The sequence below is a fragment of the Gavialis gangeticus genome, unplaced genomic scaffold (genome assembly GCF_001723915.1).
Source record: "Gavialis gangeticus isolate Ggan-Ray unplaced genomic scaffold, GavGan_comp1, whole genome shotgun sequence".
In the NCBI taxonomy this organism is placed as follows: Eukaryota; Metazoa; Chordata; order Crocodylia; family Gavialidae; genus Gavialis; species Gavialis gangeticus.
The window spans coordinates 45,516,961-45,544,506 of record NW_017728996.1 but is presented as its reverse complement, the minus strand read 5'-3'; the positions used below and the strand labels follow the sequence as shown (position 1 = coordinate 45,544,506).

General features: G+C 39.5%; 1 protein-coding gene across 2 annotated transcripts in view; it reads left to right on the top strand.

The window, feature by feature from the left end:
• Nucleotides 1-27,546, top strand: part of ETFA (electron transfer flavoprotein alpha subunit) — a 72,687-nt gene that overhangs the window by 25,485 nt on the left and 19,656 nt on the right. The window contains exons 5-10 of one of the 2 annotated variants that reach the window (XM_019504420.1): nucleotides 1,083-1,182; nucleotides 3,436-3,546; nucleotides 4,654-4,755; nucleotides 5,518-5,586; nucleotides 6,973-7,055; nucleotides 26,786-26,851. In XM_019504420.1, coding sequence (XP_019359965.1) covers nucleotides 1,083-1,182; nucleotides 3,436-3,546; nucleotides 4,654-4,755; nucleotides 5,518-5,586; nucleotides 6,973-7,055; nucleotides 26,786-26,851 — 531 coding nt within the window. Of the gene's footprint in view, nucleotides 1-1,082; nucleotides 1,183-3,435; nucleotides 3,547-4,650; nucleotides 4,756-5,517; nucleotides 5,587-6,972; nucleotides 7,056-26,785; nucleotides 26,852-27,546 lie in introns of both variants that reach the window. The other variant, XM_019504419.1, reaches the window with a different exon arrangement.

Sequence of the window (27,546 nt, the reverse complement as noted above, 5' to 3'; positions counted from 1 at the left end):
CCTTCCAACCCTAGAAACTATGAAACTATAAACTCTAAGCCAACTGGCTAACCATCATTCAAATCCCTACCAGGGCTTCCTCTACCCGGTATCCTCAAGCAGAAGCTGCTCAGGCCATCAGGCTTCTCTACTCTGCTTACTCCAGCAGAGCTCCTTCTTCCTCTGCTGCTAGCAGGGAACTGCCTCCCTGGCCTCAGCCTGGATCATTTATATAGGTCAGGCCCTGTCCCTTCCGGTTAGCTGACCAACTGTGGTTGCCCTGGCAACCGGCACCTGTACCTCTTTATAGGAGCCGGGCACTTCAGTGCCCTGCAACAGTGAGCAAATGGCATCTATGTTCGGTTTTAAATTATTAAAGCAAATAAGCCTCAAAATTCAACATATTGATGAGAACAGGCCTTATGAAGAGAGGCTGAGAGCCATGGGACACTTCAGCCTGGAGAAGCGAAGGCTTGGTGGCAGCCTAGTACTCCTAGTACATAAGGAGCGTGCATCAGGATCTGTGGGAACACCTGTTCATCAGAGCATCCCAAGGGATGACAAGGTCCAGTGGTCACAAACTCCTCCAAGACCGTTTTAGGCTGGACATAAGGAAAAATGTCTTTACTGTCCTAGCTCTCAAAGCCTGGAATAGACTCCCCGCAGAAGTGGTGCAAGCCACTCTGGACTCTTTTAAGAAACATTTGGATGTTTTATCTTGCTGGGATTGTTTGATCCTAGCTGACTTCCTGCTCCATGGGCAGGGGGCTGGACCTGATGATCTTGTGAGGTCCCTTCCAGCCCTAATGTCTGTGAAATATTGAATTAAGAGTTTAGTTACTGTCAGTCTCATAAATACTATAATGTTGTAGTGGGTTTGCATTAGGTGGCAAAGGTTGCACCACCAGCTGTACTAGAAGCCTGTCGTTATGTCTGTGTACACATACATGCACACCCCTTCCATGCTGCACATGCTATATTTCATAACAAGTTAGGATGTTGATTGTAAATTAGTTGTAGTGCATATGCTAAACAGGCATCTTGTATCTCATGTCCTGTCAGCATCTAGAATGCTTGCTAACTTACAAATATTTATTTTTTAGAATCTTCTTCCTAGAGTTGCAGCCAAGCTTGATGTTGCTCCTGTTTCTGACATTATAGATATTAAGTCGCCTGACACTTTTGTAAGAACTATATATGCAGGTGAGCAATACAGGATGGTGCGTATAGACTGTACTGTATCTAATCTTGCTAACTGGTATTATAAAATTGGTATTAGTACAACTTTGAATGTGTAAGGTAGGGGCGGGCAATTATTTCTGCTGGAGGGCCACTTAAAACAAGTTTTGGTGAGCTGTCAAGGGCCACACACACACACACACACACACACACACACACAGTCTGTCAGAGGATATCATTTTAACAAATTATAGATAAAAAAAATCATATATTAAAAATTAAACATCTACTACAATATAGTTTAATTTTATTTAAAAAAATATTATTGATCCTAATTTTTTTTGAGTACTGTATATAGAGGCGACTGCATAATAGTTCAAAATAAAGTCTTACTCTTACATATTGTGTGGGGTGGTGAATCTGCGTGTTTGGGCGGGGTGAGTCTGTGTTTGTGTTGGGGGGCGGGGGTTGCCTATGTGCTAGGTCCCAGTAGCTGGCTGGCTGGTTGGTGATGGGGGGAGGGAGGGATGTGGGGAGCAAGAGTTGCATGCAGCAGAGCTCTCCTAGATTGTGCAGGTGCATGTTTGGTCCACTCCCCCCCTGCATGGGGCTGAGCCCTACCTGTTCCTGCCCAGGATAGCCCATGTCATGCTCCTTCCTGTACCCGCCCCGGCCTGCGCACACAGCTTCCCAGTGGGGCTGCCTTCCATCCACTTGGCAGCTGGCAGGTGGTTGCTTGTTGTGCCAGAACGGGTAGAGCCCTGTGGACTAGGGCAGGAGTTGCCTGGTTGCAGCTTGCTCCCTGCCCATTGTTGCTTCCTTACCCTGCCTGCTGCCCATAGTAGCGCAGCAGGAGCAAGAGGGAGGAGGAGCTGCTGGGGGCAGGGGGACCCAAGCAGTATCTGGATGGCAGGAGCAGCTCCTCTGAGAAGCTGTGTGCACTGGCTAGGGCCCAGACTGTTCAGCAAGTATGGACAGGAGTGCGGCATAAGCTGCCCTGGGTGGAAGCTGGCAGGGCCCAGCCCCGTGTGGCGCACAATGTGGGCAGCTATGGGCCAGATGCAATCAATTGGCAGGCGCCTATGAGCTGGGTCCAGTCAATTGGCAGGCCAGATCCGGCCCATCAGCTGTATTTTGCGCACCACTGGTGTAAGGAAATTCAAGTTTGGGTTTTTAAATGACTGAAATTAACATGAGTGAACCTGTAAAATAAAAATGAATGTAAATATAATTTTTCCTGATATGATAGGATTGCAACTCAGAAACTGGATCTGACATTTCAATTAAGTGAATCTGGTGATAGTCTTCATCAATATTGTATTTTGTTGTTAATGCACTTCTGATCCAATTTTGTAAAATATAAGATGTTCAGATAATTGTCTGCCTTTATTTAATATGGATAGCAGTATTTCTGATTTGAGACATCTGTAAGGTTATTTTTCCTAGTTACGAAGACATTTATCTGATTTATTTATAACATTTAATTGGTTTTCTTGAGTAATTATTTGCTACCCTTGTTAGCTTCGTTTTCTCATGCTTGTCTGATCTAATGTTTTAATTTAGACATGAGCAGATTAGTCTGTTTCCTAAATTTTGTTGTGACAGGATTTTCATTCCTTTAACTTTCCCTTAATCCAGCATGGCATTTGAAAGAATTTGTATTACGTCTGATACTACAACATTAAATTATAGTTCAGTTGCGGTGCATTTTAAGTAATTAAGGGGTTAAAGTTGTTTTTTAAATGTAACTTACTTTCCTATCTACTCTTTCTGGCATTCATAGTTGAGAAATATAATTGTCTTTCATTGGTTAAGATGCACAGAACCAAATATTGTCCTTGGTTTGTGTGGGGGTGTCTGTTTCTTTTATTTTGATCAAATTATATGACAGTTTAAAAAGCCCATTCTAAAATTTAGGACTCAAATCTAGTAATAACGTTTTCAGTCCTTACACTCTATTCCTTGTCTTTGGAAGTTAAAAATGCATAAATTAGAGCTCATTTGACTGCAACCATGTACTTTCCTTAGAAAGGGGAAAGACTCACTCCTTCTACTGGCATGTCTTGAAAACCTTGCAAGATAGGAAGGAAATGTAAAGTATTTGGAAATTGCAGTTTTAAACATCCAAACTTTCTAATCTGGGTGATCTAAGCCTGTAATTTCAGACGGGCAATTTTGTAAATGCTGTATTTTGTTTTCTGCTAGAAGCTTTGGTATATCTTTGTGTCTCTCTGCTCTGTGGGGTATGTTTTTACAAGATATTATAATCTTTTTCAGGAAATGCTGTATGCACTGTGAAGTGTGATGAGAAGGTAAAAGTGTTTTCTGTACGGGGAACTTCTTTTGAAGCTGCACCAGTAACTGGTGGTAGCGCTAGTTTAGAAAAAGGTGAGTATTTTATTTTGATAGTTTTTCAGTTTGCCATTTAGATTTAACTTTGTTCAAAGCATGCTTTAACTTTAATTATTATAACCTTTGGTTCAACCTTTTAAAATAAGTGCTTGGATTTTATAGATCTGCCAGTAAAGGGAAGATATGCATCAACTGCATCTTCTGCCTTTTACTTCTGAACCCAGTCTTTGTGAATATGAGAGTACCTATTTAAACCTATTCCTTCTGTCTGCTAAAACTTGTCTTTTATCTTTAAAGTTGCCCCTTTTTTTAAAGAGTCTTAAACACCAGTTTAGTTAAATTTAAACATCCTTTATTTGATTTAAACTTGGCTTAATTTTAATTCAGTTTAAACTGAGCCATTTATCATCCTACTACATCAATAAATAATGGGTTTAAATTTTGATTATGAGCATCCCATACTGTGTTTTGCATCACTTTTGACTAAATTAATTAAAAAAAGCACATTACTTGAAAACAGTGCAACATGGCCTTGGTCACATTCCTCCTTTCTTGAGTTTGGGGCCATTTAAAACTACATGTATCCATAAGGGGAGCCACTAGCAACAAGGATCAGGTTTTTTTTAAATTTCTCATGTATCATAAACTTCCAAGAGACTGAGCCAGCATCTCTGAATTGCTGTCCAGTTAGGATCTTTAAGATTGAGTAGTGCATATGATTAGCCTATTGCAGTCATACCACTTAGCTAACTGGGCTATTTTTGGCAATAGTTAAGCTTCTAACATAAGGCAGATGCCAAGTGTGTGTGTGTATGTGTGTGTTTTATTTATATAAATCCACGCACACATTTTATGGGTGGTAGTTTAATTTGTTGGCTAAATTACAGTAATTTTCAGTAAACTTTGCATATAGTACCACAGAAGACCATTTTAGAAGGGTAAATGAGTATGAATAAAGGAGTCAGTTATATTAGTAGCTCATAGAAATTGATGGGGGCTGGTATCTCAAAATTGTGCAGAAATTGTGAATAGCAGCTATTGAAAAATATGAAAATTAGTGCTTTTGCATTCCACTGTAGCTTAAACAAAACAATATAACATTTCAAGACATGTAAACCCTTATTTATTTATTTTGACATACAGTAACGGCTCCAGCACCAGTTGGTCAGTCTGAATGGCTTGAACAAAAGCTAACAAAGAGTGATCGGCCAGAGCTCACTAGTGCAAAGGTGGTTGTATCAGGTGGTAAGTAAATAAAAAAACTAAAGTAGCCTGTATTTATTTAGTACTGAATCTCACTTGTAGCAAAAAAGCTCCTTTGACCTGGCCTATCGTTTCTAGATAATAGTTTATTTATGATGCAGGGCTTTTTTGGAAGTAAGAAGATGCTCAACAACTTGTATATCATTTTAAGTACCAGGTCATAAAAGTTTATAACAAACCCTGACATCTTTTAAGGACATCACCACCTGTAAGTAAGTGTGTTGCCAAATGTGATATACCTTAAAATTATTACAACTGGCATAGAATAGACCAAGAAAGATCATCTAGTGATTTAAAATTCATCATATTATGCTTGAGCAATAAAACTAAAAAAAACACATGATTTATGTCCTATATGTTTTTCCTAGCCTATTGTAGAGTTTTTGGGTTTTTTTAGCTAGAGCCAGCAGAGGGAGCACAAGTTAATAACAAACCTCATTCCCAGACCCTAAGTGATAAGAACACTGACAGACGACGAAGTAAACAAGGCACAGCATGCATGCACAGGAAATAACCACATTAATTAAATGGAAAAAAGCAGAATCTGTATGAAGGAAACTTTTACTTTCAAGCTTCATTGGGGTATTGAAAACTGTTGAGGAAAGTGTCAACAGTACCCTTTGTAGAAAGCATGTCAGTTCCTGTGAAAGTACAAATACTCATAATATGGGAATTGTGCATAGCAGACACATGGGTTACAAGGTACTTGAATGTAAAGTAATATTATTTTTCTTATTTTTTAAGGTCGAGGTTTGAAGAGTGGTGAAAACTTTAAATTGTTATATGACCTTGCAGATCAGTTGCATGCTGCAGGTATTTTTTTCTTGTTTTAATAATGGCTGTTTGAAACCAACATGGAAAAACAAAGTTTCATACTAGTGTTGGCGTCTTTCTAACAGTTTTATCAATGGTAGTCCTTAAAAATCTTATCTATCTTGCAACTTTTTATGTAACTTTGTTCCGCTGTTGTGGTCTTGTTGCCACTGTACTAAACAGCAGAAGGGAGAACCTGGCCCTTTTTCAGACTTCATGAACTCTGGTGCAATGTAAGTATATATAGTACCTTGTAAGTTGGAAAATGCAACATGAGGAACATTTTCATATAATTTTTTAAATAGCAACACAACGGAAAGTTTTTGAACTCGTATACCTTTGCTTTAATTGTAGACGTGTCTATATACAGGCATTCAATTAAAATAAAATCCTAGTGTCTTAAAAAGTAATTACTTTCTAATTATGAATACTTGTTTTTGCTAAACATAAATCTAAATGTCTATTCGTAAAACAAGTGAAAGATTAATAGTTGTTTTGACTGTTGAGTAATCCATTTTAAATAGCTGATAAGTGACTTCTCACAGTAAATGAACACCCATAATTTATTGAATTAAAAAAAATTGATAAGTGTATTTTATGCAAAATATTAAGATCTACTAGGTCCCTTCCGACCCTTAATCTATGAATCTATGAATCAAGTACTATACCTGGCCTGGGTCCCTTGATAGTTTTTAGTGTTATGTTTGCAGTTTTCTATTTTTAAGGTTTCTCCTCCTCCCTCTTGCTATATGACGTTAACAATGTGACCAAGCACAATGTGCCAGCAGAATATTTAAATAGATAAGTTAAATTTTTTTTCAGTTACGGTAACTTTAGGTTTTACTTGCAACAATAATGTTTAATCTTGTAGTAAATTAAATTTTATTAATTTTAAAAGTTCAAAGGTTAATTTTATTACTTAATGACTTTCCAACAATGTTTAGAACCTTAGTTTACAAATAAAAGGAAAAAAAATGGAAAACCTTTGCTATAACTGACCTTAGTATGGGATAGGATTTATATAATAATTTTTATGCATATGAGATAAGCATTATGAGAAAATACTTTTTTTTTTATTAAAGCAGTAGAAAAAAGTAATGAAAATGCACAAGTTTGAAACCCTTAGTTTTCAGTTTACAACTATGTGATGCTGGGAGTATGGATTTCCTGCTTTTTCTAAAATGCATTAGCACTTGAATATCTGGAAATTTCAGTAAGTGTTGTACAGAGGAATTACTATAAGAATATGATTTTAGGACAGAAGTTTCCAAATACATGCCATTACAATACAGGACTCTTCAGTGAAATACTTACTCTTTAGTGGAAATTAAATTTGGCTTGCTAATATTTTAAAAGAAAATATTGGAAATATTTTCTTTCAACTAGTTGGAGCTTCCCGTGCAGCTGTTGATGCTGGCTTTGTCCCCAATGACATGCAAGTTGGACAGACGGGCAAAATAGTGGCACCAGTAAGTATGGAAATACCTTTCTCGTAAAAGCGCTATGTGTGTTCCCTGTAGTTAATCCTATCTTTTGAATATCAAGCGTGGTAGCAGTTTTTGTTAGCAGTCTCTAAAACAGGATGGGCAAAATTTGGCCTGTGGGCTGGGTCTGGTCCGCCAGGTGATTCTCTCTGCCTGCGACAGGTCCCACAGCCCTGCCTGACCCAGGGGTGGGGAGCAGCCCTGGTTCTGGTGCATGTAACTGGTTCTGCTGCCACCCCAGGCGCAGAAGTCAGCTTGGCGCAGAGCATAGCTTGCCCTTTCCCCGTGTGAGGTTCTTGAGCATGCCAGAAGCTGTAGTCCCTAGGGCTGTGTGGTGCGGCAGCTGGATTTGGCTTCTCAGCAGCCCCCATGGTGACAACTCACTTTCATTCTCACACTCCAGCTGCTGCTGCCAGTGTTTCTGCAACCACCATTGGACCCAGCCCCACTGCCTGGGAACTGTGGCCCATCTACCCTACACCCATCTCCAGGAGTGCTGGACAGAGTGGGCAGGCAGGGTCTCCATGGAGGCTGGCCTGGGACCCCCACAATCAGGATATGCACGGCCAGGTGGATGGGATGGGGGCACAGGTGGGCGGGGAGTAGCATCCAGGAGTGGGACAGGCGGGCAGGACCATGAGCAGTGACAGCTTGGGGGCAGAGCTGTGATGGGCAGCAGGCACTGTAAACAATTGTGAGGGGGCCAAGGTTGGGTAAGCACCCCACTCCCTCCAGCCCTTGACAGCCACCAAAACTCTTTAAAGTGGCCCTCTAGCTCAAATAATTGCTTACTTGTACTCTAAAACAAAGGTATCTTGTATTGTATTTTTAAAGCCCCAGCAGCACAGCTTCTGGTGTACTCAGTTCATTTTATGCCCACCTGACATTTTGCAGATTACTTCAAGTATGCCCCTGCTGGATTTCCTATAGGTGTCTATTTTGCATTTTTCAGGCAAAAGTCAGTGACATACCAAAGCTTATCATTACTGAGTTCATTTTTTAATTACGTGGATGATGTAATTGTGTTCTTACAGATCTCTTCATGTGCGTACTAGTTAGAAATGTTTTAAGACAGGGATGCTTCAGCTGCAGCCTGTGGGCCAGACCCACCCCATGGTGCCATGTCATCTGGCCTATGGGCTCCCCATGGGTACCACTGCTTCCCTACTGCCAAGTTTCTGAGCCTGCAGAGGGCCAGGGGTGGTGTCAGGTTCCAGGGTCCAACCACCATGTGGGGGGCCAGGAGGTGGCAGTACCAGGCCCTTTGACACCAATCCGTGTGTGGCAGCGGGAGAGGTGGCACAAGCTCCCTGAGGCCCAGGCCTGGCAAAAACGTATGGGAGTTGGTGGCATACAGGATCCAGGGCCCAATCCCAGTGCACAGGGGTGGGAGGAGGCAATGCTGGATCCCAGGGCCAAATCCTGGTGTTCACAATTTGGCTCAGCCCATGGACAGGTCCTGTGTCACTCATCTGGCCTGCAGGGCTAAAAGCTTGAGCTCCTCTGTTCTAAAGTCGTAAGTAAATTTTACTAAACTATTGCATTATGTGCTAGATAAAGTGCAAGGTGGAAAATGTCAGAAAATTTCCTGTTAAGTTAAATTTCCTGAAGGTCCTGTTAAGTTAAAGTTCAGGAGAAATATTGACTGTAAAGTCAGCTTGCTTATAAGTAAGGTTGAGAACCTCTTCTTTAAAGCATACCTTTTTAAAGTCTCTAAAAACTTCATCCTTACTGGGATTATCTTGAAATTTGTTGTGCCTTATGTAAATGAACAGTAAAGTTTACAAGACAGATATAGGATCATTTGATCAGAGGTTTCCAAAGATCTCCCCAGAAGTCCTTCTCCAGCCTTCTGTGAAGCCAACAGTTTTTATCAGCTTCTGTCTTTTGTTAGTTTCCAGGAAGCTCTGGTAATCCCTTAGGTAACTTCAGCTGTCCAACATTTATCCCCAGTTAGTTCTTGATGTCTGCAGCTCCTTTGAAGAAGCAGTATTAGAAATGTTGAGGGAAGAGTTAGGGTCTTTAGCCTGTGCTGGTTTACCAGACAGTTTGCCAGGTGCATATTTCAGCATAGTAGCCAGGACTGCTTTCAGCCTTTTTTCACATAACCTATTTGTCTCAGGGCACATGCAGTGGCATAACTGGGGCAGCTGCCCTGTGTTCCAACTTTGGGAAGCAGGGACCAAGAGGGGTGGAAAAAAGTGGCTGCAGCTGCAGCCACATGACTGCATAGCATGGCAGCAGCTGGAAGTTGCCTTGTATGCAGCAGCTGCCCTGGGCACCCAGCCACATAATTGCATTTTTGAGAACATGCTTTGGCCATTGAGTATGACCTACACTGATATACTGTAAGTTTGAAACCAGTCTCTGGCATAAATCTGAGAATGAGCTTTCACTATTGAAATCTTCCACTGTCAAGGGGTTTTTATTCTGGGCAAATGTAATTTGAATACAGATTCAGGTAACTCAGAAGGCAATCAAATGATTTTTCAAAGTAAATAAATTGAACATGCCAGTACTCACTGGGAAGTGGTATTAAGAGGTATTAGAGCAGGGTGGAAGCTTTAAGGGAAGGTTTAGGGCTGCAGCAAGAGATGAAGTGACTTCGTGAAAAGGGATTCAAGGAGATGGGTGAAAGAGGATCTGGCATCAGGATGAGAACTGAAGGCAATGCATATGTAAACCTCTGCAAACTGGGAAATAAGTTACTAACCCAACTCTGCATGGGGTTGTGTGCAGGTTAGACTGGGTAGAGGAGAACAGATTTAAGAGGACCAGGGACATAGTAATGGAGGTGTTGGCTGCCTTCTAGGACCAGGGAAGGAGAACAGGGTGTGTTGTGGGGCCGGTTCAGGGTCCAGCTTGGCCTAAGCAACCAGGGGAGCATGCAGCCTTACAGTAAGCAGCTACCTGTGACTTGTATGCAACAGCAGAGCTTTTAGAAGCTTTTATGTGCTAATAACTTGTAAAGTGCCAATACATTACTGGGACAGGAAGAGGAGGTGAGCTGGAAATGTTGGTGGAGAAACTATTTTGCAGAAAATTGTGGGTGAGGGCATGGAGAAGAAAAGACATCAGTCTTCCCTTCACATAGTTGCTGTAACTGCCAGGTAATAAAATTTAGCATTTTGAGATGCAGACCATGGCTGAGATGTCTCACCAGCCCAGTCGGTTGTTATAGATGCCAAAGGTTTCAGAGTGTGACTTTTATCCTTATTCCACCAGTACAAAATGTACAACACGATGGAAGAGCATTTGGGAAATTGTATAATAATTTTTGGCCTCACGGAAAAAGCACCAAACTGGAACAAGGGAAGCCTGGGTTCTATTTCCTGGCTCTTCTGCTTTCTTGCTGAATGAGGTATCTCACCTCTTTGTCTCAGTTTCCCATCTATACACGTGCATTATGCTAACCACTTTTCTGTAGTGTCTTGAGATCTACATTCAAGCTGATGGTATTATTACCTAGCCAAAGCAGATTCTGAATTGCAAGTGCCTAAATGACCATTAGCTTCTAATAAAAACAATGTATTTGTGTTAAAAACAAAACGAGATGAAACAAAACTGTTAAGGCAAAATTAAGTTTATCTTGTCATGTGTTGTGTCCTAGATTATTGAATTTGGTGACATTCAGCCCTCTGAAAGTCTAGGCAACCTCAGAAATGTAGCATGGTAACACAACCTTCACTGTCCTCTTTAAGTGATGCCCTAAGTTTGTTTGTAATGCACACATTTGCACTTTGTGCATGTCACTTGGGAAATAGAGCATGTGACAACTGTAGCATTGGGTTTAAACCCTTCCCTTCATGAAGGCAACATTTGTGCTAAGATGAGGTTATTGTCTAGGTGCTACTTAAACTGAGTTTCATCCCTAGCAACAGCCCTGCACTTGCTTAATGTTGCATCCTGTTCAGCTGCTATTACAGACTTTTCAGTGTTGCCCCCAGTGATGCTTACACATCATTGAGCTCAAAGACTACCCTTGTATGCCACCATACTGCTGACTGGCTCTATGCAAAACACCTGCACACAGTTCTTCTGACGCAGCTGAAATGACTAATCCCTAGTCAAGGCAAGGCATCCTAGAGACAAGCTCTGTAAGCATTTGTATAAAATATGCTAGCTTTTGGAGGAGGAATAGGGCTAAGACTGCCCTCCCCTAAGACTGTTGAACACATAGCAACACAAAAGGCATAAGAAATTCATGTGATTCTAAAGGCATGGTAAGTTTATCAGAAATCTTTTAAGTGGCTAGAAAAGGCTAACAGTTTTGTCAATAAAATCTCTTAATTGACAAAACCAAGCAGGAGTTAAATGAAACAAGAAGCAGCCCCTTTTACCAGCATTTTACTGTATTAATTTTGTTTGAAAAACCTTTTGAAAATAAGCCATTGTACAAAGCATCAAAACATAAACATTGCAGGAATTATAACAAGGTAGGTGAAACCAATGCCAGATCACAAACTTGAAGATCCAATATGCTGTGACTTGCAGATATAGTGGGAAAATATTTTATGTAAATTGAAATTTAACTGTCAGCAGAACCGATAATAAAATGAACTGTTACCTAATTTTGTACTATAATGTTTAGGTACATTAGACATGAAAAGGTCCAAAAATGCATGTATTTGTTGTTTGATGATGATGATTAATCAACATACATTTGTACTTACTTTCTAGTTAGGGAACTAAAGTAACTCTGAGGTGATTTATGTAAGAGTGTAATGTGACTGGAGTGTCTCAAAGTGAATAAAGTGATACTAGATATGTACTAGTTACCTGAACAAGATGACTGCTATCTGTTTCTATGAAAAATTATCATTTTGGATAGTTTAGCACGAGCCTATAATAGTTTTTGCTTAGGCTGTTGGCCTAAGTTCTTGTTTTTTCTACCTGGGTAGAATTAAATTATGATTTGTCATGCATATTCTTTCTAGCTTTTTTGTTTGGCAGAAGTAGGGAGGCACTCAGTTACAAGTGGATTTGGATTTGTGGGGTGCTTCTGCACTTTTTGCCACACTGTTTCTGATGGGGAAGGTATCTCAGTGTGTAGAGTTACTGTCTTAGTGGTTCTCAACCTTTTTAGCCACAAGTGACCCCTCCATAACTTTTCTGAATGTTGTGGTTCCCCAGTTAAGAATTACTGAGCTAGAATATAAGTTAAGAAAAGATATGGAGGCCTGCCTTGAAGCCATAAAAGTTGACAATCACAGATCTAGCTGGTGTCAGGTAAGAACAACAAGGGCAGCACCAAATCCTGCCGTGCTCTATTCTTTCCACTATTCCCCCTAAGATGATCTGTACATGATGGAGAAGAGGGCTCCCATGGCTGAGACAGCCTGTGGCATCTCATGCACTAGCCACCGCCTCTGTGGCCCCTCCTTCTATCTAGGAACATGGTTGTGAGTGGAGGAGACGAGCCAGACTGCAAAGTATGGGTCCATCTGTGTAACCACCTGTCTGCCTGCCCACAGAAGAGCATGCTGTTAGGAATGTGGGAGGCAGCCACCACGGGGGCTGCCGGGGGTCAGCGAAAGACAGCAGCTGCAGACCCAAGCCCCACTGTGGTAGCTGGGACAGGCACAGGGTGCTAGTTGGAGAAAGAGCTTTTATCTTCTCACAGAGGGACTGGGTGGCACAGCACCCTGAAAGGGATCTTGCAGCACCCTGGTTGTGAATTACTGTGCTATCCTATTTTTAGCCTTTTGCACAGCCTCACTGAGGACTGGTATAGATTGCTGTTAAGTGAGGAGTCTGGAATTTATGCCTTTTTCTTCTTTTGCCCCAACGTTTTCGTTGTAGATTTGGTAAGAGAGAAGAAATGTTTAACTTTGGCCCTTTAGTACTTTACATTAGCTGAATCACTTGAGTTTCAAGAGCCTGCTCAGCTAGTATATCGCAGTATGCGCTGGGAATCCACACAGCTCTTGTGTTTTTTCATACTCTTTCATGAGCTTTCCTGAAATGTTGCTATATTAATATCAGACCAAATGACCAGTCTAAGAACATTCCTAGAAGAGGTTCATAAAGCCTATCATTTATTTTTTCAGTGACTGGAGAAACTTGTTGAATAAAGAATTAGAACTGAAGTGTTCCATTATGAATGAAATGTAGTTCTGTAGAGAGTGTTTATGATATGCAGTAACTTCCAGAACAGCTTTAGCTTTGTAAAATCATGAACTATCATAATGAAGTTGCGAGCTTTTGGTTTGGTTTGGTTTGGTTTTAAACTGGAGTTTTGGTAATACTGCTTTGACACAGTTTTAGGGGGGTGGTAATGTAACCATGGTGGTCCAGGAAATATGTGAGAAGCAAAGATTTCTTTTTGGTGGCATCTTTTATTGCACCAGCTGTGTATTTGGGATAGAGTTTAGACCAGCCCTGAAGGGCTCTTCAGCTTGTCTAACATCTCTCCCAGCTCTACAGTTCACCCAATAAAAAAAAAAAATCAACGGAAAGCTTTGCTTCTCGCATAATTTTAAGACATGCCAGGTTTATTGCTGTAGGTTCTGGAAACCCATGTCAAGTGTCTGTCAAAGCTGCTGAAAATATCCAGGAATGGAGCTTCCACAACTTCTTCAGCTTTGGAATAGGCTGTCTAGAGAGACTGTAGAATCTCTATCCCTGAATATTTTCAAGAGCAGGTTTGAAAGACACTTGGCCGGGATGGTTTAGTTGGGGGTGATCCTGCTTTGAGCCGGGGTGGGACTAGATGCCCTCCATGAGGTCCCTGTCTTTGAGCCCTGCTTTCTTATGATCCTATGATATCTGAATGGAAACTTCTTAACCAAGCATTTTAACATGTGGATTAGGAGGCAGACTTTGTTAAAATCATATTAATCGGTGTCAGGATCTCTTGTTTTGTGATATGTACTTTAAGAGTATATTGTTTACAATGAGACGGTTGTCTTGTTTTGTGCATTCTTGGACAAGTGGTTGTTTGTGAATGGAGGGGTCTGGGCTCAGTGGCCTTGGAAATCGCTTCCAGTCCTGTGTTCCTGTGTTTACTCCCATTTCCTATGATGTGTAACATGTAAAAGCTCTGCTAACATGTAGAATATGCTTCTTAGATCAAGCAGCTTAGAGAACAACTAGAAAAGTTCTAGGATGCTCAAATAAAGATTTTCTTGGATGCTCAGTGTGTTAAAAATCTATTTATTAATTCCCTATTAGTGGATTCAACTTCAAAATTATGCTAAATAGTCATTGGGGTTATGCCATTGACAGTTACTGAATTCCTAAAACAATTGTATTTATTGTAGTTGAAGTAGCCAATGACTTCAGATAAGGAACTTCATTCTGAGTTAGAGGCTTCAATTTTATGCAGTAAAAATTTTCTAACTGCATATATATTCACAGAAATACTAAACTAGGTAAATAAAATACTGTTTTATCAGTTGTTAAAAACTATACTAGTTGGACATGGGTATTGGTTTAAATTGGTGATTTTTCAATCTGTGGTCCGTGGCTCCCTGGGGTCTGCAGACTATACCTAAGGGATCTGCAAAAGATGACTGTGATCAATCAAAAGCATGTGAATACCCACACTTACTATTAAAAGGGGTCTGCACTTCCATTAAAAACTTTTGGCAGTCAGCACGTGAAAAAAGGTTGGAAACCACTAGTTTAAATATTTCCTGACTATAAAAGTATGTTATGCTTTTGTGGAGGCCTTTTTTAATCTGATTAAGATCAGAAAATTTTCTGTCCTGTAGTAATGTGTAGACTTTTCTTAAATCAACTGTGGTAGGATTCTTGTGCAAAGCATAGTATTTTGACTCTAGTTACCAAAGCTATTAACTCTAGAAGCTGATTAAAAAGTTGAACTTGAGGCTGTTAAACTGTAAGCTCCAATGGTGTGAGATAGGAAGAGCGGGAAGCTGTTGAAAACCCTATGTAGTTTCCTAACAGTTCCTGGCGGAGGGGGGGGGAGAGAGAGAGAGGGAGAGAGAGAGAGTGTGTGTGTGTGTGTGTGTGTGTGTGTGTTAGAGAAACTACAGGGGAGAGTCAGGGTTAACTTTAATGGTCCTGGGATGAAAAGAGGTGTGCTGCTTTCTAGCTCTCTTCACCATGCCCACTTAGAGTATGTCTACATCATGTTTTGGTGACCCTGAGCATGTCCTGCCCCCATGCACCAGAAATCCAGAAATGCAGCACTGAAGCTAGGAAGTAGTTGCATTTTGGTGTTCTCTTTCTCTCATTTACCTTCGTTTAACTACCATATGCCGCTTTTAAGTTGCTCTCTTCCTTTATCGATCCACATATCTAGGCCTCTTGAGATCTGGCTCTGAGTGCTTGAAAGTAGCAGCTGGGGATGCCCCCACAGTGGTTTTACCACTTCCTTTCCAGTTTTGGGTGCATGACTGGGGAGGATATGCTTGGGGTCATCCTTCCCAGAACATACCAGGGATGTCGTTGCAAGAAAACCCCAGGGAAAGCTTTGGAGAAAGAGTATCTTTGCTTCTGGTTTTCCCTCCCTCAGCACTATGGAGCCTTCTCTACTGTAGATACTAGGATGTTTTTTTTCCCAGCATTTGCTGGGCAGACCATCCTAAGGGAAGCATGTTCTTCGCTTGAGGAAAGCCAGTCTAAATGGCAAGCTGAATGATTTGGGGAGTAAAAGGGGAAAGCCATTTTAGAATTAAAAATGATCTCTCCTCTCGGAGAAGAGATGTTTCCTTTCATCCTATCATCCATCCTTGGATCCACTTTCAAACTTTCTTTTGATATATTTATCCTTCATAAATTTGTAAGTGGCTGTTCCTAGATCCCCTTTACTTGTTATCTATCTAAGATATACATTGTGTTGCTTGGGTATTTTTCATCCAGTTTTTCAGAGTTCTCCCATCCTGTAAATCATTTTTGTTCCTCTTTTTTATATCTCCAGATTTAACTTCCAATGTATTCACATCTTTCTGGTATTAAGATGCTGAGCTATGGATTTAGTATTCAGCATGTTGTCCCTTCCATTATGATTAGTTATCTTTCTTCTTCCTCATATGTTCTCGGACACCTCTCTCTGGTGACGGGGCTTGCCCAGACAGACACGCTGTAGATTCTTATTTCACCACCATATGTCATTTCAAGCTGCTCTCTTCCTTTTTCATCCATAAGAATACCTTGGTCTCTTTCTACTATAGTGTGAAGTATCTACTTCTGATTGAGTTCCTTTGGAGTTGCATTATTTTTGCTTGACTCCATTTGGTTACATTTTCCTTTATATACTTCACCTTATTTTATGATCCTGTTTTCTCATTTCCTTATTTTCCAGTTAAGGGTACGAAGAGAATGGTCAGCTGGGATCTCAAGATATCTCATAGTATGCGCCCCTGGTGGCCTTTCCCACTCTGTTGTTGGGCCATATGGGGCAGGAAGCCTTACTTATTCCTCTCAGATATGGTCTCTAAAAAAAACTTTGACTCATCCAGGGAGATAATAGTAGGGAATATGTAGGGAGCACAAAATAGGATTCGTTGGCCCTGGGGCTTTCACTGCAACTATAATTCTATCTTCAGTATTAATTTAGGTAAGCAATAATTTTGGTAGAAAATAAAGGACACTGATCTGGAAGGAGAAATCGGAGAAGTAGTTTTTTTTTGTTGTCAGATTGGATGTTAGTTTGCAATGTGATATGACAGTATGAACAATTGGTGCAGTTGGGGATTGCATATAGGGAGATGTCACAGAGCAGGGGAGTAGTAATTCTGTATGGTTCTAGTGTGATCACACACAGAGGATCGCATTGAATTTTGGGCTCCATGGGTAAAATCCTGGCCTGGTCTAAGTAGCTGATGAAGCTCCAGGTGACCAGGAAGGAGCAAGGATTTTATTCAAAATGTCTTCTGGGAAATAATGGTTTCAAGCTACTTCCCAGAAGAACAACTTATCTAGCAGGATTATAAGTTAGTGAGAAATGAGTCAAAGAGCTAAATAATTAACTCTGGAGGACAGAAGTTTGGTAGATGTAAATATACAAATAACTGAAAGGAACAAACACTGAAGAGGTAGAGGGAGAACTTTACATGGCACCACAGCTATAACTAGCAGTAGTTGAATAAAAATAGAGAAGGCAAAAATGTAGGATCAATAAAAGGAAAAAAGTTTCCTAGCAATTAGATGCATTACATAGCAGAATATAGACTTCCAAAGAAAATGGTGAAATTCCAGTGTTTGGACACACACAAATATGTTAGACAAAAACAGGAAATACTTTTTTGTATGCTGCAGCATCTCATGAAACAGTCTTCTCTTAAGATGACACATCTTTCATTTTAATATTCTGTACAGTCCAGTCAGCTTTCAGCCCAGAAAAGGGCAATGCTGTATACTTTGTATAATTGCATTTACTGCATTTTTCTCATCTACTAGCTTCATCTGGGGAGTGGGGAAGAAACAATCAGATATTTGTCTGGTCTAACTTGTTTTGTGTAAGTTTTATTGATGCCTCGTGGTTACCCTCTAGATGGTCACAAGTTCTCTATGAAAATAATGAAACAAATGTTGAGAGATTATTTATATATCCTATTTACTGGCTGATATTTTGAAAGCTCAGTCTTGTACCAGCCTCAAAAAGGGGTGGTAGGGAAACCACACATGCTTTTTCCAGTATTTGTATTCCTTTTTTGTGTGTCTGAGTCCCTCGGAAAGTAATTGTTAGCAATAAGTGAGCCAGCTAATTCCCTTAGGTCCCTAAAATGCATCTAATGTGTGTACTCACTTTTAACATATTCCTCTACTCGTTCATCAAAGGCTACATGGGCAAGATCTTCGTTACATGCTAATTGTCCACATATCCATGAGCGTATTGAGGCAGCTAAAGTTCTGTAATGAAACACATTGGTGCATTACTTATGTTCTCATACCTGCAGCCAGCTTCTTTGTGTGAATGTTGTTTGTGCATTACATTTGGGTATTTTATTAACAGTCCAGCAGATGCAGTTGTGTTTGTATAAATGGTTGAGTTGAGGCCAGTAGGTGGATAGCAGGTGGAACTAGCTTTGGGAAAACGGACCAGGCTTGGGAAATCATTTTTGGAATATCTCCTCTAAAAATCCACTAGTGTTGAAAAGGAGCTTTACAGTAGCAAACTTCAGAGAGCTGTTTGCATACAGCTGGGACTGAATTTACAGACTATCTCTCTATGACTTGCTAAAAAGCTAAAGATTGACAACCCCTTTCATCCTGCATTATCCAGCATGGCTTTTAACTCCAAGAGAACTGTGTTCACAAATTGATGCTCTGTTCCTTTGGGGTTGGTGCAGAAACATTAAATTGTACTAAAATATTCATATGTGAGTGCATTTAGCTGAAAGCAATTGATGTGCTTTCCCCCAGAGACCAAAAAGAAATGCTGTATGGCCCTGCACTCCAGCAGACACCCTAAGCACGCTTCTTAAGTGTAATTACATGGCTTGGCTGATCAAAGCCCTTAAAGGTTCTTAAAGTGAAAAAGATTAGCACCGGACGAAACTGCTATACTTGGTATATTGTTCAGTAATATCTACTGCTTGAATTCAAAATATTCAACAGCCTCGTTGCATAGTACATTTTGGAGTAATTGTTTGATATACAGTGTAATGTATATGAACTGGTGTCAAGCCATAAAATGTTTTATTGGTTTAATAGCTTGTAATTGGAAGGAATCCTTTGTATGAAGTAACTCTCATTACTAAGATTTCTTTCTAATTCCATTGTCCTTTCACTCTTGGGGGCGTGGGGGGGTGGAAAATATTTGGGCAGCCTGCAGAAAGAGTACGTGTGCCGGGGGGTTCATTAAACTAGCTGTTTAAAAGCATGCCACTGCTATGATGACAAATTGATGTACACTGAAGATTTTCAGTGTAATTCAGAAGTTGGCATGAAAATCAATAAGAGCTGACAGCATACTTGCAAAGCAACTATCTCATCTTGTGTTACACCCGTGAAAGGTACAAAACGGTACCTTCAGAGAATTCAGAGTTATACCATAAATTGAGAATAAAAAACTATTCTTGTGGTTTTTTAAAGCAAATAAACCTTTGACTGCCCTAAGGCAGCCTCAGACAATTTTTAAATATTCTTGAAAGTAAATATCAAGTAATATTATTAGACATGTCATGTTTAAGAAATTATTGTTCCATAAATAATTTTAACATCTAGTATGTACACAAAGATGTTGTATAGAATGATGGTTGCAAACCCACAGATAGAATTCCTTAGCACAGTATATAACTGGAATATAGACTTTAGACCCTGTCCTGGAAACTTGTATATGTGAATTCTCTTTACCTTTTCTGGATCTGCTTGGCCTGGATATGTGCATTGGGTACATGTTTTTAAACTGCTTTTTAGCGCACATCTAGTAGGCTAGGTGGCCAGCATTTTGAAATGTTTTTTTTAAAAAAAACCTACCACGTTAGAAAAATCTTTCCTATAGCACTTCTTCTCATTTTGGTTAAAATAATAATAATAATAATAAAAATCTCTTGTCTGAAATTGTAGCTGCTTGAAACCTGAGTTAAAATCCAGGTTTGAAGTAGGATAAAATAAGAACTTCAAGTGCTGATTCTTCAAAATTTTTCTGCACCAAACCTAGTACTGTAGCTCTCAGGAGGTGTCTGAGAAGAATGGTTGGGCCTTTCCCTGGGCTCTGATTCCTGCTACTCACCCTGTGAAATACTGTGTGGTGAGCCGGGCAAATTAAGCTCCTAAGCCACCATCTTCCACACTTCTTGTTTCCTCTGTTCTAAACTTTCTTCCAGTTAGCTCTGGTTCTTTCTCTAACCCTTATACCTCCTTTTTTCTACTGTTTTTACCAGAGGACCCCTCCAATATATATATTCCTTTATGAAATTAAAGCAAGCTTAAGTTATTCAGAACCACCAAGATGAGTGTATATCTTTTATGATCATTTTGTCATATCTCTGTGGCCTGCACCCTTCCTTGTTCCTCAGCTCACTCTTCTTCAGAAAAGTCGCCTTTTAACACAGGGATCTGTTTTACAATAAGGAGCAATTAATGGGAAGCATCCTGTCTGTAGCAGTGTCTCTGTATTTACAAGTCTAAATGAAAAAAGTTACTTTGTGAAGTCACTTACCACACAAGGTAAATTTCAGTTAATTTGCTTTCCACTTCCCAACAGGGATATGTAACTGAAAGGCAAAGCTAGTGATATATTTAGGGCTTAAATATACAGGAAAGTCTTTTTTTAGATTAAGAAACCTAGTAATATATAAGTGACCCTCTAATGAGACGACATTGCTTTTCCTATCTATGTGGACAGGAAACATACATGGATTTCTGGTTCTTGATAAATTGGCTTCCTTCCAAAGACTGGCCTTCAGAATTTTAGCAAATTGATAAGAAGGACCTCATATCTCTAAAATTCACAACACGCTTTAAAAGGGCTTGTAGTAAAAACAATACAATTTTAGATTAATCTCTTATAGAATCATAGAAAATTATGCAGCATCTGTTTTCTCATTTGGGATAATTACAATATCATATTCTAACTCTGTGTGTGTGTGTATTATATTACATCTGTTAGACATAGCAGCTGCAGTTAAAATGGGATGACCTCAAGTAATAATCTGTTCCATAAAAAGTGAGTGAGAGATCATAATTAATATGATCTCTTGTATAGTTTGATACACATGTGTAGAATTTGGATGGGTCTTATAGCCATATGCAAGTTTTCTTGATATCTATTTTATACAATTTTTAAACTCAAAAAGAAATACACTGTTAATTATCTGCCTTTTTTCCATATAGTCTTTGTCAGTGTTTCTGGAAATACTTCTCTAGATAAGTGAAAAAACTCCAGGAGTATGTAAAGCTATAAGGAAAATTTTAATTGGCATAATAAATGAAAAGCTATGGGTATGGTGATGATGGAGGTTAAATACCACTTTTGGGTTGTTACAATAATTTTGGTGTCAGAACCACAAGTAAAAAATGTGTAGATATTCTGAGAATTGATGCAAGTTATATTGGAAAGTCCTCTCTTATGTATGCAGATGTCATCTACATTAACCTGCCTGTCATTAGTAGATCTCTATGTTCTGTAGTTCAGCCTGATAATTAAGTGGCTTTTTTAAATGACTGAATAAAGCACATCTCTAATCTCATGAAGATGTTTTCTTTTGTTTTTCCCAAATCACATTTTGAGCCAGTTGTACCAATTCTTAACTATGAATTTTAGAGCATTTTTTAAAAGCAAATACTTTGTATTTGCTTCTGAACTTACATAGTGATTATGCTTTTTACAACCTTTGCTACATAAACTACTTTTTAAATATTCATAAATGTTTTTGAGTATTTATTTATAAACGCCTCCTTCAGATTAATTAAAAAAATATTAAACTGCAGTTGGCTTCATTTGTAAAAGTTAGCACCAGTATTTTAAATGTGTTATTTCTTGCCAAAGAAGCCCTACATTTTGCACTGAAAATGAAAAGCAAAGAACAGAAAAAGGACAGACTCCAGTATCATGAAGATTCATGCAATGTATAAAAATATCTGTTTGCAAAAGTCTCAGTAATAAAGACCACATGTGTTTCAATCCTTTCTTTTTTTAATAAATCTCTGTCTTTAGGCCAGATTACCTATATTATCTGATAAATTTGTAACCAGATTTTTCAAATATATGAACTTTGAAGCCTGATATAGGCTCCTAAATCCCAGGATTTGAAACAAGGTTTGAAAATCTGGCTGCTTATTGAAGGGCCTAACTTTTGCTGCCTCTTTTTAAACCTTTGCCCTGGGCAGTATTTCATTTTGTTGTTTTGCTAGTAGCATTGCTGCAGGATCCACTGGCTCAGTGCTTGATTGTGTCAAAGATGGATTTGTATAACAGCTTTAAAGGCAGAAAGAGAACAGCCACAAAGACTTTTTCCTGAACCTCCACCCAAAGTTCTAGTATTGCAGGCCACTTCCAGGACATGTGGAAAAGCAGATTCTGGATTGAGGCATGTGTAAACATTACTATTTGAACTCAGTGAATGTGAATTTTGAATACTGATTTGGCAAATACATTTTCTCTTCACGTTTCTCTTGACCTTTTAATTCAGTGCCCAAAGAGGTAGGTGGCGAGGGAAGGCGGGGTGGAATTTGACTTATTTGGCATCAGACCATAACAGTCAGGGTTTTCATGTGCTGGAACCTGGTAGAATAAAATATTCCATTAAAACAGGTGTTCTCAATTCATATGGGAGTTACTTTAAAGAAGGAAGTTGGTGTGTAGGAGCACTGGTGTCTAAGCTTGACCTGTAAAATGTGATTTTTAGAAGAAAGAACATTAGTGGCATAGTCAAAAGTCAGGGGAAAAAAGATGGGGAAAAGTAAGCCATATGCAGGACTTCCTAGGCAAAACATGCTGAGAGGTGGTTAGACTAGGGGTGAGCTTATTTCTCCTGTTGCTGAGTGCCAAGGAATGAAGTGTGTGCATCTGTATGTGCATGTCTGGAGAGCTGCCAGTGAGGGAGCAGGGGATGCTGGAGATTGGGGCTCTGTCCCAGGTGCCCCATCAATTTTATCAAATGAAGGCTTTTGTCCTATTTTCAACAGGACTCCTGGAACAGATTTTTAAAAATTGGACTGACCTGGCAAAAATGGGATGCATCATAATCCTAAGTAAGGCCACACTTTTATAATAAGCCTTATTTCCTTGATACAATTTCTACTATGCAACTTTTCGTTTGGGGCCTTGGAGCCTATAAACCGACCCCAGCTTACTTGAAGGCTGAGAGAGAGAATGTTGCCTTTAGTTACAGGGAAATGGGTGTTACAAAGACTAGTGAACCTTTGTGAGTGGGGTGTGGTGTCCCTGCCTTAGCATTGCCAGTTTTTAATAAGATGTCAGAGATCAAGATTAGAGAGCCTGGTGTGGTAACCAGGAGGGATTTGGGAGTCTCTTGGGCTGCACTAGCCATCCAGGGAGAAGGCCTTTTGTCCTCAGAACCTACAGACATACAAGTCCCTCTGAAGTATGAGGGATAAAATGTTCAAAGTGTATGGCTCATGCAGTGATCTCCCATACTACCTACTGGAGGAGGAGCGGCAATGAAAGTTGGAAGGGTTTTGTATGTATATCAAACATGTATCAAAAGGGTGTTTTGATTTACAGAATTTAAATTTGATCTAGGTCTCAAATGAGATAATTTTTTTACAGCCTTGAAGGTCAAAATTGAAGTTTTTGTTTCGTGTTTAGTAAAATTGTGACTGGAGCACAATAATGAGACTTACACATTTTAGAAGTTGGAACATGCTAATGGACAGTAGGGGATTAGAAAAGGCATTTGGCTAAAGATGAGGGCTGTATGTGATCACTTGCTTATTTATTACTCTGTATGGAACATCCTTTTTTGTATAGCTGTTCTTTCATGTGTAGATAACTTACTTTGGTGTATTGTTTGCATTTCAAAAGGAAAGGGTTAAATTAGCATAGACAAGGGCTAGCATTGTGTGGTTCTTGTATGTTTTCTCTTTCTACTCCTCATAGCACAGCCTATAATTCTTACTGAAATACAAGTCATCACTTTTGTGTTTTGGATCCCTCTAAGTTTGCTGTCCTGTAAGTGCTAACTTGAACCAGAACGTGGTTTGGCTTTAAAAATGTGAAAGCTTATGTGCTGCACCCTTTCCACGTTGTAATATACGTACTCTAACTTTTTTGTAATCTAGCTTGTCTTAAGTAAATATTTTTCCTTATGGTAGTTTGATTCAGAAGAACTGAGAAATGATAGCTTAGCAGACAGATCTGTCTTCTAGCCATTTGCTCATTGTCTGTCTTCGTTATGAATGAATTGGTGAAAAATGAAAATCTTTTATGTGGTTAAACAGTAATGATGACACTTATCTGGTCTTAATGAGGCAACCATTTGCCCTATATAAATTGAAAATACTTCCAGGTTTGGGTTGGCTGTAGGCTGGATGTCTTAACCCAAGAGAGAGAGAGGTTTTTCTGAGATAGGTATACGCTGGTCACATCTACATGAGACATTGACTTCTCAGTAACTTGAGTTGTAACCTGCACAGTAACCTGAGCTACTGTGCAGTACCGCTGATGAACACCTTTTTGTGACACTAGTGTGCAGTAGCCTAATAGTACTGCTCAGTAGCATCGCATCACGGTTTTTGCCATGCAATGCTTCTGCCCAGTCTGTGTCTTGTGTAGATATGGCCACTGACTATTTAGATGTATTGGCTTGCATTCCCATTTTTTTTAATGTTAATCTAGATTGAAATTGGTTTTAATCTTCAAGATGCATACAGTGCAGGTAAAGGTACTGCTTTTTTACCCCACACTGCTCTACTTCAGTGCTTTAGCCTTTGACTTTGAGGACCGCATCTAGGGGTCTCCATACCACGTCTTTGCCTGTGAGCTGTGTTTACTACTAAAGTTGCCAGATAATTTGTTGTGGGTTTTATAATATGTGAATATGTCTCTCCTTGGAGATAAATCATGATTACAAGGAAGTACTGGGAAATGTATCCAGTGTTTTTTGGGAAGAGGGTTGGAGGATGTGGGGTTTCTGGTTGCATGACTGGCTATGTTTTTTTTCTATAACTAGTAACATAAAAAGGGATGCTGTTTGCTTAAAAAAATCAGTAAGCTAGAGTAAAACTATTGGGGTTTATCAGTGTGCATAACCAATTCTTTTTATGAACCTGTTAGCACAAAAGGAACAAGGAAGGGAACTCTTGGTGCTTAGTTGAATGTTTCTAGAACTTGGTTGTAAAATTTTACTACTGTATGGATTTTTGTCTGGGCTGCAGTAATCATACTTCTCATTGACATTTGAATAGATTTTCAGCACAAATTCACAATATCTGGCTTGATCAGTCTTGTCAAATTCTGTAAATTAATCTGAGTTTAATATGTAAATGAGGGGGCACATCTATAAAGAGATTTGGCTGCAGGAGGGAGTCGTGTGTAATTCAGTAGTAGGTAGTATTCCACTTTAAATTGGTTAGGAATTATTCAGAATATTTTTCTAACCTTAAATCTGTTCTTTCCCTTTCTTGTTTCTCCTTCCATTTCTTTTTCTTCTGAAAAGGGAGTGAACCCACTGTAACTTATTTCTATTTTTCCCCCATTATAATTTTTTCTCACCCTCTTAACATTTTTTTTTTGACAATCCCTTTCTTGGGTTCTTATTTCTATGGTTCTTTTTCAGTGTCCAGTCCTCCCTTATGTCTTCAGATTGGCCTGGCCTCCCTTGCTGCATCCTTGGCCAGAATTACCCCATCATTCCTAAGGATCCCTACATTTATGCTGTTTTAGAAGCTGCCATGAGCAGGGGCGCTCCTGTAGAGATTTGGGACATCTAGAATTGGGATCACCATTTGCTAAAGGTGCAACTTGCACAAGCTCAGTTAGTCTGTAATGGTATAAAGGAATAAACATCAGTGTTGCTCAGGTTTGACTGTTTAATGAACTATTTGAAATCTCCAGCAAAAAGTCCGAAGTTTTCTGTGAGTTGTGACTGTGTATTGTAGTGACCACATTAACCATCTTGATCATCTAAGTACATATCAATTGGGTATGTGTGGGGCTTTTTTCTGACAACTCTGGCTACTTGCAGATGTTAAAAAAACAAAAAAACACCGCCCCCAACCACCTCCCCGGCACTTTACTTTAAACTTGGTGTGTTCCCACACTGAGCCCAGCACATGCTCAGAAGAGGCCGTGTGTAAGTTGGACCTGGCCTGCCCAATGTCCTTATAGACTGTGCACTCTGGGGGGCTTTCTTGGTGCTTTTATCTAATAGCTGATTGAATCAGTTTTAGGTAAAAGCGCCAAAAAGCCCCGCTGAAGTGCCCAATCTATACAGACACCACGGAGCTGAGTCAAAGTAATGCATTGTTTCTTTTGGTAAAGCAGGGTTGGTTTTTTTGGGGGGGGCTGGGTCTTGGTCTTGTTTGTTTTTTTGTTTTAAACATCTGCAGGCAGTCTCTGTTCACGATCAGCTTTGCCCTCCATACAGTCCTGGTGAATTTTGGCTTTGGAAATTTCCAAGATCCTGTTTAATGGTGACAACCTTTATCCTGGATCTGAGGAGTGGAATGGATTGCAGCACCATAGGCTACTGGCAGACATGGAAGAAACAAAAAGAAAACAGCTCTTTACCAGAAGAGAAAGCGCATTAGTTCAGCCCGGCTCCCCAGTGTCCATATAGATTGGGCACATCAGTGGGGCTTTCTGGCGTTTCTATCTACAACTGATTCAATTAGCTATTAGATAAAAGCACCAAAAAGCCCTGCTGAAATACGTGATTTATACAGACCTTGGGCAAGCCAGGTCAAACTAATGCTATGCCTTTTCTGGGCATGCACTGTGTTCGGTTCAGGGGTGTGCCAAGCTTAAAGCAAAGCACTTTTCTTGGTTTGTGTGTTTTTTTCCCCACAGCTATAAGCAGCCAATATGAATAGAGCACTTCAAATGTCTCATGTATACAGAGTCTAATGTTCTGTAGATGTGCCACACTTTTTTTTTTTTCAAACATTCTTCTCTTATGTCGTACCTTGAATCTGGCCAGGAGAATGAGACATAAGCCTTGTTCCTGAAATACTGGCTTATCTCATTGCTATAACACAATTGCTGTCCTGAATTTTAGTCATTTGTACAAGAAAGTACTGTCACAATAACCTATTATACAGTAATGGTTTTGTTAAAAATTGCAAATGTTTAATTAAAACTGTGTTTGTGACCCTAACAGTGATTTTTGTTGTTCTAGGAACTTTATATTGCTGTTGGAATATCAGGAGCAATCCAACATTTAGCTGGAATGAAAGACAGCAAGGTACGGAATCGCATGTATTAGAAAAGTCTACAAGTGGAAAGAGTTTTTTTTTGTCAAAATGTAGATTGCAGTAACAAATTTCCAAATTTTTTGGAATATTGGATTGTTCTGTTATGCTAAAAATGTCCACTCTCAAAACCTTATTGCATTAATACTGTGATAACATTTTAATAGCAACCTGCCACTAAATTAGGTATGTTGTAAAAATTTAGAAAGCATCTAGTAGAAAAAAAGTAATTGAGATATTGTGCAAACAAATTTCATACCTGAATTCTATACAATTGCCCACTCACATACATTTCAGAAACTGACACATTAATTCATGCATGACAATATGCAGTTTGAATTATGGACTTACTATTCCATAAAGTAAAAGATGTCTGACATTCCTGCATTTACCCATTCAAATGGAAACCTATTATAAAATGGCAATAAAACTTTAAAAGGTTTAACTCATTAGTAACTGAAATGCACCAGGTAAAACTGAAATTGTGTGTGTCCAATCCATGCTGAACCTTAATAACAATGCCTAAAATGCAATGCTTGTGTTTTATTTTTTTCCCCACGTAATTTAAAAAAAAAAAAAAAAAAAGTGGGGGGAGGAGAAGGGAGGCTCCAAGGGAAGGGGTTTGCTATGAGACTACAGCACACTGTCACACAGGCTCTGAGGACACTAGACGCAGGAGCAAGCAGAG